A 15592-nucleotide genomic window follows, 5' to 3' on the forward strand; every position below is an offset into this window, starting at 1 on the left:
ATCACAGTATCATAGGATCTAAAACTGCAAGAGGCTATGCAGTCTGTCCCCTCCTTGACTTAACAGGTAAGAGACACCCAAAATCACACAGGTTTCTGAGTTGGGGTACCCTGATCCAAAGTCATATTTTTCCAGCTCTAAATAAGGGCTCCTCCGTCCTAAACACTAAAACTATCCTTTCTCACATGGTATTAAGGTTCTATTTCATTCTCTTTCTGAACTATGAAAATAATACCACTCATCAGACACATGCTGATTTCAATTTATTTTATGTGTGTAGTTATACACACACATATCCGTCAATAGTTATATCCAGTTGTTTGAATACTCCTCCCCTCTTTTCCCCCCTGCACATGCTTCAATCTTACTAACTTAAAAAAACTACTGAACACTGGATCATATATTAATATCCTGCTCCCTGGACCTCCCCTCCTCCAAATCTCAGGATTTATGGGACAAAAAACTTAAGGGACATTAGAGATCATCCTAGAAATGCCTTTTTTGTGGGTAAGCAAACTTTAAATATGCTGAGTTTAAAGGGACTCATCCAAGGATGACTGATGCACCCTAGAGAAAGGTTACTTTACAAACCTGCAAAATGTGCCATCAGCAGTAATATTACCTAGAGTTCAATTGCCCCCCCTTTCACAAAGAAGATATTTTCATATACAAGCTCTGTTAATAAGGAAATGTGAAAGGAGCCAAATTGTATGTAAGAGGTCTAACTTAAAGTTTAATATTTTAGCATGTCAGTTTGATTGTTCAAGAGTCATACTATGCATGCATGCTTTAGTACTGACAACTTGTAGTTTTTTGTGCCATTTTTAAAGGACAAACACAAACTTTAATCCTTTTCTCATGATTCCTTGGTGGAAAAATATAGCAATAAAAAGACCAAAAAAAAAAAAATTAAGGGAATTTAGATTTCATTTTTTATGTTGAAAAATAATTTAACCAGTTCTAAAACCAATGGTATCTGTATTATAACTTGGAAAAAATGACAGGGCTGACTGCTGCTTCTGGTGCTAGGAAGTAGAGGTAAAGTTAAAAGGTTTTTCTGAAAGTGTGGAAAAACAGGAAGAACAACACTGCCCTAAACATTACTTCTTAATTTCTTCAAATAATCAGAGGTTCTATATAGCAACTGCTCTTGACAAATTTTGCAAGAATAGTTTTGGTTTTTGTTTTTTAAATAAGGCAATCACTCGTTTGGCAAGGCAAAGAATACCTTTTTTAAAGTTTCACTTTTTCTTGAATTTATCCTCAGTTTCTTTTTGTTCACTGTGCTGGTTGCAAGGTTGATAAAGGATGAGTTATATGTTTTTCTTGAGAGTTCAGTGTTCAATTCATATTACTCATAAGCAAAGAACTTCATTAACTGCTCCTTCCCCTTTCCCAGAGTTTTTGAAGTGTATCAGTCTTATGTTTGAGATTATATTAAACTACTACAAATGGAATTTAGTTCTTAATATTTAGTAGTATACTTCATTAATACCACTAAAAATATAACACTAAGTTCAATTTTGAAATCAAATCCAGAAATGTCAACTAATTGATGTTCTTTTGTGTTAGAGACAAATAAAATGGGTTTCTGCTATATAGACAAATAAAATGGATTTCTGTCTACATAAAATTGATCATTATTATTACACTAAATTTTCAAGCTTAATACAATAAATGTAATCTTTTCACTAATCTATCGGGATGGGGGGGGTTTTGTATGTTTTTTTAGTCAGATTCTGGAGATAATGGCAGCAGTAAGAGATGATGACCCACTTGAATTGGCCAATACACTGTATAACAACACCATTAAAGTCTTCTTTAAAGACATGTAAAGCAGCCATTTTCATGTTTCATTGTATCTGTAAAACTGCATGGTAAAACGTAAGGTAAACCTTCAATAAAGGTATGAAACTTAACTAAAGAGGTATATTTGTCCTAATTCAGTTCCTTCTATTTCCTGTACAAATATATATCAGATACACCAAATGTTTAAAAAAAAAAAAATACTAAAATCTAATTTAGGGGTGTAATGAATTTCTTCTAGAATCTGAGAAGGCAAATTTCTCCATAAATGCTAAATACAAAATTGCTGCTATGCCCATGCAACCTTTATGACATAATTCCACTTAAAATACATTAGAAGTTACTACACCAAAGCTTCGTGATGAAAACCCCAATTCTTTAACACAGCCCCTTAAAAAAACTAAGCTTCAAAACACAATTCAAGGTAAGTGCTACCTAAAAATTGAACAGACATTTCTACCAGTTACATTCCAGGAAGTTTATTTTCTTGGATTTTAAACCTACCCCACCGTGTGGCTCTCATATCCTTAGAAAACAACTTGTTCATACTTTCACTTTAGTCTGTGTAAAATATCTTAAGTTTTTTCAGGGCTAGATAATTCACTGTAAAGATATGCTTTTCTTGCATTTTTACTATCCATTTCAATGACAAAACTGGGGTCCAGAGCTAGCACATGTGTATCTTTGGCACAGTTGACGCACTGTATGATCGTTACATCTATCAAAAATTTTTTTGTCCAACTTTGTCTTAAAAACATGTGAAAACGTTTTATTCTATGTACAATAATGTACACAAATTTAAATAGGTCACCAAAGAGACCAGCAGTAATTAAAGAGGTATATTTACAGTAGCACATCACAGTAAACGGAAAACCATTCACAGACTCAACATTGATACTGTTTTTGTGCTTGGTTACACACTGAAGTGAAGTATTTTACTCCATTTTTGTTGAACTGAATTTTAAACAAATACCTCAGTGATTAATAAATGCCATTTTTAATCAGTCAGTATCATCATTAAGAGATTCTTCAGCTGTTGTGTCTGTGTGCTGAATCACTCCATTTCTTTCATGTTGAACATCATCATCACAATCAGTACTGTCATCTTCATTTATGTCCCTGTCAGATTCAGCAGCAGCAGCAGCAGCAGCTTCTCTTACAACTTGCTCAGGATTTTCATTGGGTGAGATAAACCCATTGTTGTTAGATGAGTTTGCATTTTCCTTCACATCTTCAATGTATACTTTTTGATGGCACATTGGACAAGTATCTTGAATATACAGCCATTTCCGAAGGCAAAGTGCATGGAAGTAATGATTACATGGCGTAATACGAGCAGATGTTGTAAACTCATGATAGCAGATTGCACAGACATCATCTATTTCATGTAAGCGGCCCCCTTTTATTTCAGGAAGTGAATTTATTTTCTTAACAGCAGTTCTACGATTGATAAACGTCTTCCAGCCATTCTTTGCTTGTAAGTAGATGTTAAAGTATGCATGTAGGCACATCATGCAAGCCCGAATTTTACTTCCTGACTCAAACATCATGGTATAAGCCCCATTTCCAAACATAACCACTCCAAATATAAATTCAATAATATTGCCTGTAGAACGAACGTAGTAGACGTAATCATCAAGCTTTTCCCAGAGGACATTATAGTAGCCATCAATCATGAATAACGTATAAACAGTGAGAGATACAATTACTTTTAAGCAAAGTTCCACACAAAATGCTGTAACTGCAAACAGCCATGTATTTAGTGCATAATGATGCCAGAGAACATAACTGAGCAAAATTGGAAGAATAAAAAGACAAGCAGAGACGAAGAGCACAGGAAAATGTCTACGAAAAGATGACACATGAGAGGCACTGAGAGACATTAACACGGGGTCTGTCATTCCGTGGATGAAATGTAGGACTGCAGTTAATAAAAGGCACATGTTTCTACTTAGGCGAACAAGTCTTTCTTCTGGTCTTAACCCACTTAAACCTGTCTGCAGAGCCAAAATAAAAAACAAAACAGGTGCTACAAAGCCAAGCCTCCTGTCATCATCTTCAGTTGACCCAATGAAGGCTAGTATTCCTAACCCCAAATAATGGGCGATTGATGAAATTACAGCACTCATGCCCAAAACAGTTAGTGTGGAATCACATCCACTAATTATAAGATTGCAAATTAGTTCCCAGAAATTATCCCAAGAAATAAGGTAGGAATTTTCTCCAGTGTCATTTGCCATCTTTAAAACATATATTAACACGGAAGCTTGAGCTGCAATTCTTGTTAGCCAGAAGACTCGAAGTATGTCTGGGAAACGAATCCTTTTCCAGGTATCCTCCATCAATAGCTGTAATCCATAAATACGATACATATGCCTTACCAAAAGATAAACATATCGTGTAGAATAATAAAACCACTTAATTTTCACAGCCAATACAAGTGTGGTATTTAATGTCAGAATCAGGGAAGAAGCAAAAACTAAAGTCTCTCTGACATGTAAGGGTAGCTCTGTGATTAGGCCTATTACAGGAACCAAAAAATTCATTATGATCAGCTGTGAGTAGATGGATTGAATTTGAAGTAATGTGATATATCCAATTCCAAATGTTAGTTGAAGAACAACGAGTGCCATCCATAGTGAGGGCCCTTTCCGAGGAAGAAATTCAATTCCAAATGCTGATGTGTTGTAGGCACCATAGAAGTCAATGTGCAAAGAGGCGTAATAATTCACCAACACTGACGTTGCAGCTAGTAGAAAGGCTGAGCTGTACATGTAAAACTTGAAAAGTGATCGCTGTGACAAGATCAGAACAACACTGGATACAAATATACCTAAAAGAAAAAGATGGAGAGAAATCACTGTTTGCTTCCTTTAAACAAACATCCTGTCTTGGAATTTTGGGGAAGAGCTGATGGACCTCTACATGACAAGTACTTAAGTTATTCTATGATGCAGTTTCATGCTTCTAAGCAATGGTCTAACAACTGCTCTCAATAGTACCATCTTAAAAGACCCAGTAAGACAGATGACCCATGCACTCTGCATTGTTTGTCCTCATGTACTTTTTTCACTTAATAAACTACTCCAGAGTAAATGTTTACGTGATCTTATTTCTCTAGCAAATTTGTGTGTTGTAAATGCTCAATAAATGAAAACAATAAAAAAAAGGAATATTTCCATAAAAGTGGGTGAAAAAATTCAATCCCCATAAAAAGCCTAGAGCTCACGTAAAATTGCAAGTTTGGGGAAAGAAATGCATTGCTACTGTTATTTTGTAAAAAACTAAATAGACTATGTATTTATTTAAATCAAAATTTATATTTCACTGACAATTGTCTATAACCAGGAAATTTCTTTTTACTTAGAGAAGCTGCATAAAAAGTATATGTTGGTGCAGAAATATGCTAGCTTTTTCTTCTAACCCAAGAGCAGAGCATTTTTTTTTCCCCCTGAGGCTGGAGTTAAGTGACTTGCCCAGGGTCATACAGCTAGGGAGTGTCTGAGACCATATTTGAACTCGGGTCCTCCTGAATTCAAGGCTGGTGCTCTATCTACTGCACCACCTAGCTGCCCCATTCTCTCTTCTTTTAAAGAATTCAACTACTTCTAGATTTCAACTATCATCTCTATTGCAAGATGACTAAAATTTCTATCTCCAGCCAGAGTTCCTGTTCTATTCCAAAAGCTAACTGTCCCAACATTTCAAATCAATGTCTAAAACCTCCCTCCCTTTAACAATTCATTTTCTCTTGATTTTATACTATGTTTATGGTAGTTATGGTATGCCTCAGAAAATATGAGTAATCTATAACATTTTTTTCAGTGATCAAGTCTCATCAATAATTCTTGAGCTGCTTTTAAATTGAATACTTCCTTTCCAATTCTAATGCCATTACCCTTATTTTTATTTACCTTCCATTACTTTCTCCGACATTACTACAACAACTTTCCAAACATTACCTTCCTCCCTTTTAAGCATTACCTGTCTCAAACAGAAAGGCCAGATGAATCTTCCAGCACAACTCTAATAATCATTTTCTCTGCTTAAAAATATTCATTAATTCCCCACTATCTACCAAACTCTGGATATCTTGGTTTGCCATTCAAGATTCTTTAAATCTAACCCCAACTTGATTTTCAGGTCTCAACTCCCACTACTTTATACTTTTAGCCATCTTGATTTATTTAATTCATTATGTTTTAGACTATTTTTGTTCTTTTGGTTATAAAAACACTTTTCTATACATCTTGTGTATCCCACCTAATTTTTAAAAGCCAAATTCATCTTTACTATGTCTCTCCTGATTATTTTCCCAGACAAAATGAATCTTTTCTTCCCCAACAAGAGAGAACTCATTACTTTCTAGGGAGCTCATTCCACTTTGGAACAGTTTTATCATTAGGAAGCTTTCCCTTTTATCAACTTTCAATTAACTTCTTTGCAAGTTCTACTCAATGCTCCTTTCTAAATTCTGTCTGCAAGAACCAAAAAAAACCCATGGCTAATTCTTTCATGTTACAGTCTTTCAGGAACTTCAAGCCAGCTAGAGTCCTACTTTCTCTTCTCCATACAAAGCTTGTTTCTTAAATTGATCCTCATACCCTTAACCATTCTTGCTTCCTTCAAGTCTCAATTAAAATGCCATTTTTTCCAAGAAGCACTCCAACCTTTATACTACTAGAAATTAGATCTAAACACAACAGAGAATTCTAAGACTAACACAAGTACTCTCCCATTACACTGATATAGGCATAAACAAAACTCCTTGAAGTCTCTTCTCATTCCCCCACATCTTCCCTAGTCACCCCTAATATGGAGCATTGAGTCTCACAATTCAGCCTAGATCCTCACACCAGTTTTTTGGCAGACACTTCATACATAACTCACTGAACTTGCTATTCACAACAACTTTCAGGAATTTTTTCTTCAGAACACTGACTAGCCAACCTAAGTTTTACCATCCATTAATTTAAGCTTAGTGAACTCAGCCCAATATTCTGGTTTATCAAAATCATTTCAGATTCTGACATCTAGCAATTTAGCCCTCTGAAATTTGTGCCTTTTACACAGCTGATAAGTTACGTAAGTATGTTTTGATCTAAATCAATGATAACAATGATAAAAGATTGAGACCACTATACTGAAAACTTTATTCCAAGTTGATTGGATCTAGCCAATCTCTTGGTATATTCAGGTCAAGACTTTTTTCCCAGTGTGAATTCAGTAGATAATCCTGATTAAGGGAAAACAAAAAACAAAAAAACCCTACATAAGTGAGCCTGAGAGAGACACAGAGAGGCAGTAGAGTAATAAAACTGGATTTGGAGTCAAGATATTATATTATGTGCAAATTCGACATCACTATGTGAACATGTGAGGCGCTTCAGATTTCTCATCTATTAATACTGGCATTATCTGGACTTTCACTGTTGCTGGTTCAATTTGATAAACATTTGTTAAAACACCAACTGAGTTTCAAGGAACTATGCTTGATGTTGTTGATGCAAAGGCAAAAAAAAGAAAATGAAAAAAGTTTATTGTCTACTAGAAAGTGCCTTGAAAATCTTGAATTGATATACACATCATGAGTCAGTTTTATTTGCTAAAACATCTACTAAAACCATAATTGTTAAGTATTAGTTAAGTATTAGAAACATTACCAAAACATTGACGTATTGTTAAGTTTAAGTAGCTTGACTTTACCAATTTAGAAAAAAATATTTATGTTGACAATACAAAAAGGCCAAAGCAGCCACAAGGTCAAATAACAACTTGTATAAGGTATTTCATTAAAGCCAATGAATATTTTGGTCACTTTATCATCAAGCTGCTGATAGGCTTTCAAATTTCTAAATAAAAAAAAATCCTAGAGGAACATGAAGAATTTTCGATCACTGTCACTGCATATGGGGTTATAAAGCTGAAATATCAGGAAAACTGAAAGAGGAGTATGAAATTTGGTATGTCCTAAGCTAATCTGATTTCCTTTGAGTTTAGTGGTATGTATTATTTGAATGATATATGTTTTTTAAATGACACTGACCATTTTAAAGAAATTAGAAAATACTGTTGGGAAAACAGAGCAACTAAACTCTAAAACCATGACCAAGAAGGAAAGAAATAGTAACAAATACTTAGGAGATGTACCAATATTACCACCTTGTTATAACTGCTTCAAAATATAATTCATATGAAGATGTTAAAAGAATTTCAAAGACCAGAATTAGCAAATACAAAAGGAAAATAACCCAGATGAATACCACTCAAAATGTCCAAAACTGAACTCATTATCTTTGATGTCCTGTTTCCTCTTCTAAACTTCCTTATTACTGTCTTGGGCAGCAATATCCTTCCCAGTCAATCACCCATAATGCCAACAAAAATGTCATCTTTGTTTACTGTCACCCCTGCCATATCCAATCTGTTTCACCTTCGTTAATATTTGTGTTATACTTTTTCTCTCCTCTGACATTGAAATTATCCTGGTTCATCACCTCTAGACCAGACTACTACAGAAGTGGGCAGGTTTGATCAGCCTCCCATGTCTCTCCCTGCTCTAGTCCATTCTCCACTCAATTGTCAATCTAAAGCCCAAGTGACCATATATCAAGCCAATTCAACCAACTCCAAGGGTTCCCTATTGCCTCCCTCCAGGATCAAATATTTAAACATCTGTTTGGCTTTCAGAGCACTTTATCACCTGGCTCCCTCCTACTTTTTTTTACACTCTACTCCTTACTAAGTTTCTGCAATACAATGACACTGGCTTTCTTGTTATTCATCACACAAAATACTTCATATCTTCCAACTTTAGGAATTTTCAATGGCTGTTCATGCCCAGAACACTCTTCCTTGATATCTCTTCCTTTTGGCTTCCCTGATTTGCTTCAAACACCAGCTAAAACATCTCATCTACTGCAAGCCTTTCCTGCTCTACTTTAATGCTATTACCTTACCTGTATTATTTTCAACTCATTTTATTAGCTCTATGTATGTGTGTGTGCGTGCATGTGCAGTTTGTAGATAGCTATTTTTGCATGTTGTCTCCTCCATTAGATTGTGAGCTCCTTGAGAGCATAGACTAGTTTAATTTATAATTTTTTTGTTTTTGCCCCCTTTTTTTTGTATCCCCAGTGCAGTGACTGGTACATAGTATGCTCTTAATAAAAACTATCTGCTAGATGAAGCAGAATAGAGAAGTTAGGGGCAGCTAGGTGGCCCAGTGGATAGAGCACCAGCCTTGAATTCAGGAGGACCGGAGTTCAAATGTGGCCTCAGACACTTAACACTTCCTAGCTGTGTGACCCCAGCCTCAGGGAGGGAAAAAAAAAAAAAAAAAAAAGAATAGAGAAGTTAATAGTCTATGCATATTCCTATGATCTCTCCATCAAGGTAAATTACAACCCAACCTTATCTTTCTACATGGTGAATCTTTTTTCCATGTCCTCCCCAAATATGTACTCCAAAGAGAATACATTTAAAGTACTTAAAACCTTCCTTTAGGTTAAGAAAAAAAATTGGGGGGGGGGGAGCCAATATGATATTTATACTGGTCATCACTTATCCCTTGCTGTCAGTATATGATTACCATACCTCCATCTCCATTCCCATTCATATATATCCTGAATAAATCTTCTCCATAGGGCAGATAAGTCTATCACAAGAAACACATTTATTTGAAAAATATTTAAAAGTTTAAAAACATGATAGGAGATACTGTCTTCATTTAAGGCTAGACCTGCTTAAAAATGTTAATATTCACTCTTTTCTAATATCAGAATCTTCTTATTCAAATTTCTTCATAAACAAAATAACTAAGAGAAATACCTAGCCTAAAAATAAAAATGTCAGAAAAAGTTTTAATATGTGATGGAGATGTACACATTTATGGGTTAATGAAATTAATGGATTAATGTTGCTCATTTTCTCCCAAAGGCAAGAAACCTAAGCAATTGAATGCATCAATTTCAAAGAAATAAAATCTTAAATATTACTAGATAATACACACATCTTAATTGATCCAACACAGCAGCTATTGTATTTTTCTACCAATGACCTCAAAAGCAAATGCAAAACTGGAATTCCAAGTTGTATCATCCATTTTTCTTCTTCTGTTTTAATGTTGTGGCAATACAATACATCTTCATATAGATAAGAGAATTCTTTATATTTCCTAGCTTTGTTTCAAATTAGCTGTGTCATTATTACACTGGTTATGAATAATGCATTTTGAAGGACATTCAATATTTCCTCAAAAAAAATTTAAAAACACTAACATTATGGTACAATCTGTTAATGGTTTCTTAAATATTATCTATTTGCTTTTTTCTGACATTTGGGAGCAAACTCCGAAATTTATGGTTTCAAATCATCTCAGTATTAGATATAATGTCAGCTGCCTCTAGTTCTGGTCCAATCAACATATTAATGTTGATGGTAAAGGTGGAGGAAATGGAAAAGTATATTGAGGAGGGAGGATAACCCAAGTCCAGAAAGGAAGGATAAGATGAGTCCAGGTGGTCTTAATAAAGTCAATCTTGGTGAAAGAAATACATTAAAATACTTAGAAACAGGATATATGTCACTATTTCTGTAAATTTGGGTTAAAAGAGGGACAGATAAGAATGGAACAAAATAACAAAAAACAAACTAACATGAATATAGATTCCTTATTATAAGAACATTTTTGGTCTGTATTGTGCCATTATAAAAATTTTTTTAATTCTCAAGAAGTGAATTGAAAGTTGAAAAATAATTTTCTGGAATATGTATTTCCATTCTCTCTTGTTCAATATGGAAGGTATTTAATTGCCACTTCCAACTGTTTACCAGTTTTAAGCAAATCTAGTCCTTTAATCTACCAAATTAAGGTCTTCTACATGTTACTTAATATTTATGGGCATAATGAATCCATACTGCTTAGGACCCAGAATATTTAACATGTATGCTGTTTTTGTTCCAAAACTGAACTTTTTAAAAACTTTTTTTTTTTTTTTTTTTGGACAGATAAATTGAATGCAGTCAATTTATATATGAGCAGATTAAGGAGTGGTTTGGTGATTGATTTAGATAAGAAATATTTTCAATTATTTTAATGAAATCTGAAACCAAGAACATTCAAGAATCAAAATATTTATATAAATAGCATAGAATGTGTTATGTTTGGCAAAAGTCCCTGATAATTAAAATGTATTTTAAACTATATGATAAAGTTTGATCTTAATTGAAGTATGCCCTAGTTATCAATGAAAAAATATACTATCACTAGTTTAAATTCTGCAAAATTAAACTTCTCATGCTAATTATAAAAGACCTAGAAACTAAACATTAAGCTTTTTTTCTAAATTGAATCCTTCCCTTCCTACTTTCTCAAAGTTGCACAAATTGCCATTTGGGACAACATCTTATATGTAAAGAGAAACTCTTAAAACATAGACCAAAGGGAACTTACTTTGGGAGGGTTTGAGGCTTATAGGAATTTTTTTTAAATATAGTAGTATTTATATCTTTTTAGCAAAAAATTTAGTTCTCACAGGATTTTGATCTCATAGAATTTTGCCGAGAAAGGTTTTTGAAACATTTAATCTTAAAAATAATGTCTTGAATTTCTCCCCATTTTACAAATGAGAGCTTTGAAGCCTTGAAAGAGCAGGTGACTAATCTAGGATCACACTGGGAGTGAGAAGCCAAATCAGTAATTACTCTGGGTGGTTTTTTTCCCTACAAAGCCAGAGCTGTTCACTTATTGGTGAATAAAAAATAGCATATCTTTTTTTATTTTTATTTTTTGCGATGATTAAGCAGTCAGCCTGGTCCTTGATGTTGAGGGCAAACTCTCAACAAAAATCTGTTATTTTAAATGTAGAGATTCTTTTCCACCACACTTGCAACAAAAAGAATGCTAAATTTGCATCAGAAAACTTGGATTTAAATCCGGACACTTAAACTTTTGTTATTTCCTACCAAATGAATCCCCCAGCTCTTTCACTAGTAACACATGGGATCTAGGTTAGGCCCTTTAGCCCTGAGTGATCATCTGTCTTCTCAATTTTAAAATGAGGGAATTGGATCAGATCACCTGAAGTCTGCCAATGTGAAGCCTATGATCCTACTAAATCCCTAATCTAATACTTCATCTTGGTGCAGAGGTAATCACAGTCCTAGAAGCCCAAAGGCATGAATAGAGCATAAACTCTGGAAGTTCTTCAAATTTAAGGGCTAGATGTTGGTAGAACAGACAGTTGGGAGTGAGAGCTGGAGCTGGAACTAGACAAAAGATCCTACTTCAAATTCAGATTCAGACACACTGGACCCAGGGTATAAACCCTGGGCAAGTCACTTAACCTCTCTGCCTCAGTTTCCTCATTTGGAATATAGGGATGACAACAATAATTCTAAGTGGTGTAAAAATGAATGAAATATTTGTAAGGCATTTTGTAAAACTTAAAGCCTTGCATAAATGCTATCATTATTAAATTATTAAAAATGTATTGGTGCAGCACAACAGACCAATGATGCTATAGGTGCTTTAAGTATTGAAGAATGTACTACTTTTTAACTGAATAAAAAACATCTGGCCCTTAATGTTATAACAAAACAAAACCCAATATCTATTCTTATTCAACAATGGGAATACAACAAAAAACAGAATTTCCATTCTTGATCTGAAAAAAATCAAGTGTAGTACTTTAGTGGTAGCCGTGTCTGGACAAGTCACTTCATTTCTCTGGGCCTCAAGTTTCCTCACCTATAAAATCAGGGGAGTTGGATTTTGTGATTTTTAAAGAAATCCCAGGAGTCCAAGAATATAGGATTGAACTCATCAATACTTTCTGGACGAACACAACTTTAAAATACATTCCTTTTGGCTATTCATGAGAAAATTGTCACAGTCTAAACAGTAGCCCTCATAAACCAAATCTGACGAGACAAGACTTCAAATTTGGTCCATAACAAATCTGACAAGACAGACAAATTTCCTTTTTAAAGTACAAAGGAGTCTCTTTTTCCTCTGTGGCAGAAACATTTAATATTAAGGAATCTCTCAGAAGCTATTATTTAATCCTAATCCCTGATTTCACAGAGGAGGAAACCAAGGTCATGAAATTAGTGACAGAGCCAAGTCTCCCCTTTGCCAACGCAAAGTTCTTTGGCCTGTATTTGTCCCTCTATGTGTGAAAGGTCTTTAAGTGTCTCTTTAAAATATTCTTTATACCTGATGCAACTACTAAGAAAATGACTGTTCAGACGTGGTTAGTGCAGACTGTTATGCATTTAGCCAGAGCGCTAACTTCCCGGCTCATTCCTACTCAGCATGGCCCGGCTCCTATCTTCTCAGTTAGGATTTCTGTGCCAGTTCCTCGGTTTGACAATTTCCAGTCTTCCCCATCTGGAATGTCACCGAGTGCCCCTGACAACAATAACAATACCAGTGGGCTCCCGCGGGAAGCACCTGCTGAAAACGTGGAGTTGACAGTACAGGAGGTGGGGAGGTGGGAGAGGCGACAGGGAGGCGACGGGGGAACCTAAAACCCACGAATTAGCGCAATGGGTCCAAGGTCAAATCAATAGCATAGCGCCTAAGCCTCCTGCCTCTGCGGTGGTCTTGGCCATCAGCCACGATGCCATCCAACCCGACAATCTCAGCCCGGGGCCCCACCTCCGCGCCCTACTCCCAGGGAAGGAGGGTCGAGCCGAACCGGAGCTGACTCACCCAGAACTCTCCGGGCCTACCCCCTCCCCACGTTCCGGGGCTCGAAGGGGGGGCGTCCCTTCCCCCCACCCCCCCACCCGCAAAGGGTAGAACCGCGCGTCCCGAGGCAAAGCTCGGCAGACAAAACGGTCCTGGCGGGGCTCCCGGGGCCCAGGCGGGGCAAGGCCGCCCCGTCCTTACCCAGGAGCCGGATGAGGATCTGGAGCCCGACGCTGAACCGGCCCTGGCTGGCATCATAGTAAGAGTTGAAGATGGCGTCGATGATGAAAAGGCAGGGAACGCGGAGCGCCACCTCCAGCGCCGTCCAGACCTGCTGCTGGGCCATCCGCACCTGCTGGGGGGCTCCCACGGCCGCCATGAGCCGCCGCCGCCGCCCCGGGCTGGCCAGGGGCGGAGGCTGAGGCGGGCTGCGGGCCGGCGGACTGGCGGCGAGGACGGCAGGAGGGAAGGTAGGCGGGAGGGTGGGAGGGAAGGCGGGAGGGGGGGGGAAGAGAGAGAGGGCGGCTCCGCCCGCGCCCGCGCCCGTGCCCCGCGCCGCTCCCCACGCCCTCCCTCTCCTGTCTCAGTCACGGCCCGCCCCCCCGCCGCCCGCTCGCTTCTCTCCGGCAGGAGCAGGCGGCGGCGGCGGCGGCGACGGCGGCGGCGGCGGTGGCAGGGGCGGCTTTCTGCGGGGCCTCCGGGCGTCGGTGTTTCCGGCCGCCTATCGCCAGTTTCCTCCTCCCTCCTCCTCCCCCGCCCGCGGAGCGTCCATCTTGACCTCTCCTCCGCCCCTTTGCCGTAGTGCTGGTGCTGGCCCCGAGGCGTCGCCGGCGGTCGCGCGAGACCGGGGAGCCGCCTCCGTCTGGCGTCATAATCCGGCGCTGGGGGCGCTCCCGCGCAAGTCATGCCGAACCTGCGTTAGCAACCGGCTTAGCCGTTGCCGTGGTTGCGCCGCCGCCCTAGGGCTGTTGGGGGCGGGAAGGTGAGGAGCTGAGCTGGGCCTCGCGGCAGAAAGCTGGAGCTCAATCCGGGACCTCTAACGGAGTACGGTGGCTGCGGTGGCTCAGCCCCGGGCCCTCCTTCCGCCTGCCTCCAGTGTCTGCGAGCCGGGACCTTGCTTTATGAGACCCTCCTTGGCCCATGACCACCATCCTTAACCGCTTTAATAACACCCCTTAGAACCAATCGTGAAACGCTCCCTAGGTGGAGGTGAAAAAGCATTTTATTTAGGTTTTGAGCTGGAACATGTTTATTTTACAGATGAGGAACCTGCAGCCCAGCCCCAGAGAGAGATGTGGGGATGGCTGAAGAGATGAGGGCGGCCCGAGAAACGTCGGCTGCTGCAGAGAAAGCATCCGCTCCGGTCAGCGAGGAAGGCCGAGCCAGGGCTCTCCGGAGGCTAGAAACGCAGACACAACCAGGGAGCCCCCTAGGGACAACGCTTCTAAAAAAGACCCCCAGGGCCTGTGTCAGCGTGGAGAGCCCGCGCTGTCTAAAGTCCCGCGAGCTTGACCTGTTCGGGGGCTCTCAGACTCCCGGCCTGACCTTGGAGGCCTTCTCCAGCCCGCCTTCTCCTGCACTCTGGCTCAGCCACAGCATTTCTTCCTTTTCTGACAGCGCATTTGCACCCGGTTTTTCTCATTCCTCATATGAATGGCTTCTAGTAGTTCATGAACATTCTTCTCTTTAACGGTCACTTCTTCCTCTCCGATGCTTTTTCTTGATTGGAGGTGAGGACTCCCTGGTGCAATCTGCACACTTTATCAACTTCTCCCTTACACCGGAGTGCTTATGTCCATGACCTCTACTAGACTATAAAAGAGTGAGACTATAAGACTGTGCCCTTTCATCTATGCATTCCCCCTGACAGACGTGCTCAACGAACAGTTAGGTACAAAAAACATCAAGTACTTGCTATTTCTTCCTATTGCTTCTGGGATAAAACTTTCTTTAGTTTTAAAGCCCTTCGAGACCTGGCTTCCTCCTATCTTTCCAGCCGTCCGGCCTTTCCTCCCCCTTATATTATGGAGCCCTAACAAACTGGCCTTCCCTCGGTTCTTCATATGTGACCTAGGCCGCCTTGGCTTTGCA

At 38.8% G+C, this 15592-nt stretch overlaps 2 protein-coding genes across 6 annotated transcripts in view; one reads left to right on the forward strand and one right to left on the reverse strand.

Moving 5' to 3' along the window:
• Positions 1–1919, forward strand: part of TATDN1 (TatD DNase domain containing 1) — a 51414-nt gene extending 49495 nt beyond the window's left edge. For all 5 annotated transcript variants that reach the window (XM_074265941.1, XM_074265915.1, XM_074265931.1 and 2 more), the window contains one exon: positions 1733–1919. In XM_074265941.1, the coding sequence (XP_074122042.1) occupies positions 1733–1835 (103 nt within the window). In that variant the 3' untranslated portion in view covers positions 1836–1919. The remainder of the gene's footprint in view (positions 1–1732) is intronic.
• A 340-nt stretch (positions 1920–2259) lies between these two features.
• On the reverse strand, positions 2260–14069 carry RNF139 (ring finger protein 139). The gene is made up of 2 exons (XM_074265902.1): positions 13703–14069; positions 2260–4639 (listed from the first exon to the last, which is right to left on the reverse strand). The coding sequence occupies exons 1-2, from the start codon at positions 13878–13880 to the stop codon at positions 2808–2810; spliced, it is 2010 nt and encodes a 669-aa protein (XP_074122003.1). The 5' UTR covers positions 13881–14069; the 3' UTR covers positions 2260–2807.
• Positions 14070–15592: the final 1523 nt, after the last annotated feature.

This window comes from Sminthopsis crassicaudata, chromosome 1 (assembly GCF_048593235.1).
Source record: "Sminthopsis crassicaudata isolate SCR6 chromosome 1, ASM4859323v1, whole genome shotgun sequence".
In the NCBI taxonomy this organism is placed as follows: domain Eukaryota; kingdom Metazoa; phylum Chordata; class Mammalia; order Dasyuromorphia; family Dasyuridae; genus Sminthopsis; species Sminthopsis crassicaudata.

Excerpts from the sequence above, each read along its gene's own strand:
- RNF139 (XM_074265902.1), bottom strand. The coding sequence starts at position 13,880 with ATGGCGGCCGTGGGAGCCCCCCAGCAGGTGCGGATGGCCCAGCAGCAG. Across the intron at positions 4,640-13,702 it reads GATCCTCATCCGGCTCCTGG|GTATATTTGTATCCAGTGTT; the intron begins GTAAGGACGGGG and ends TTTTTCTTTTAG.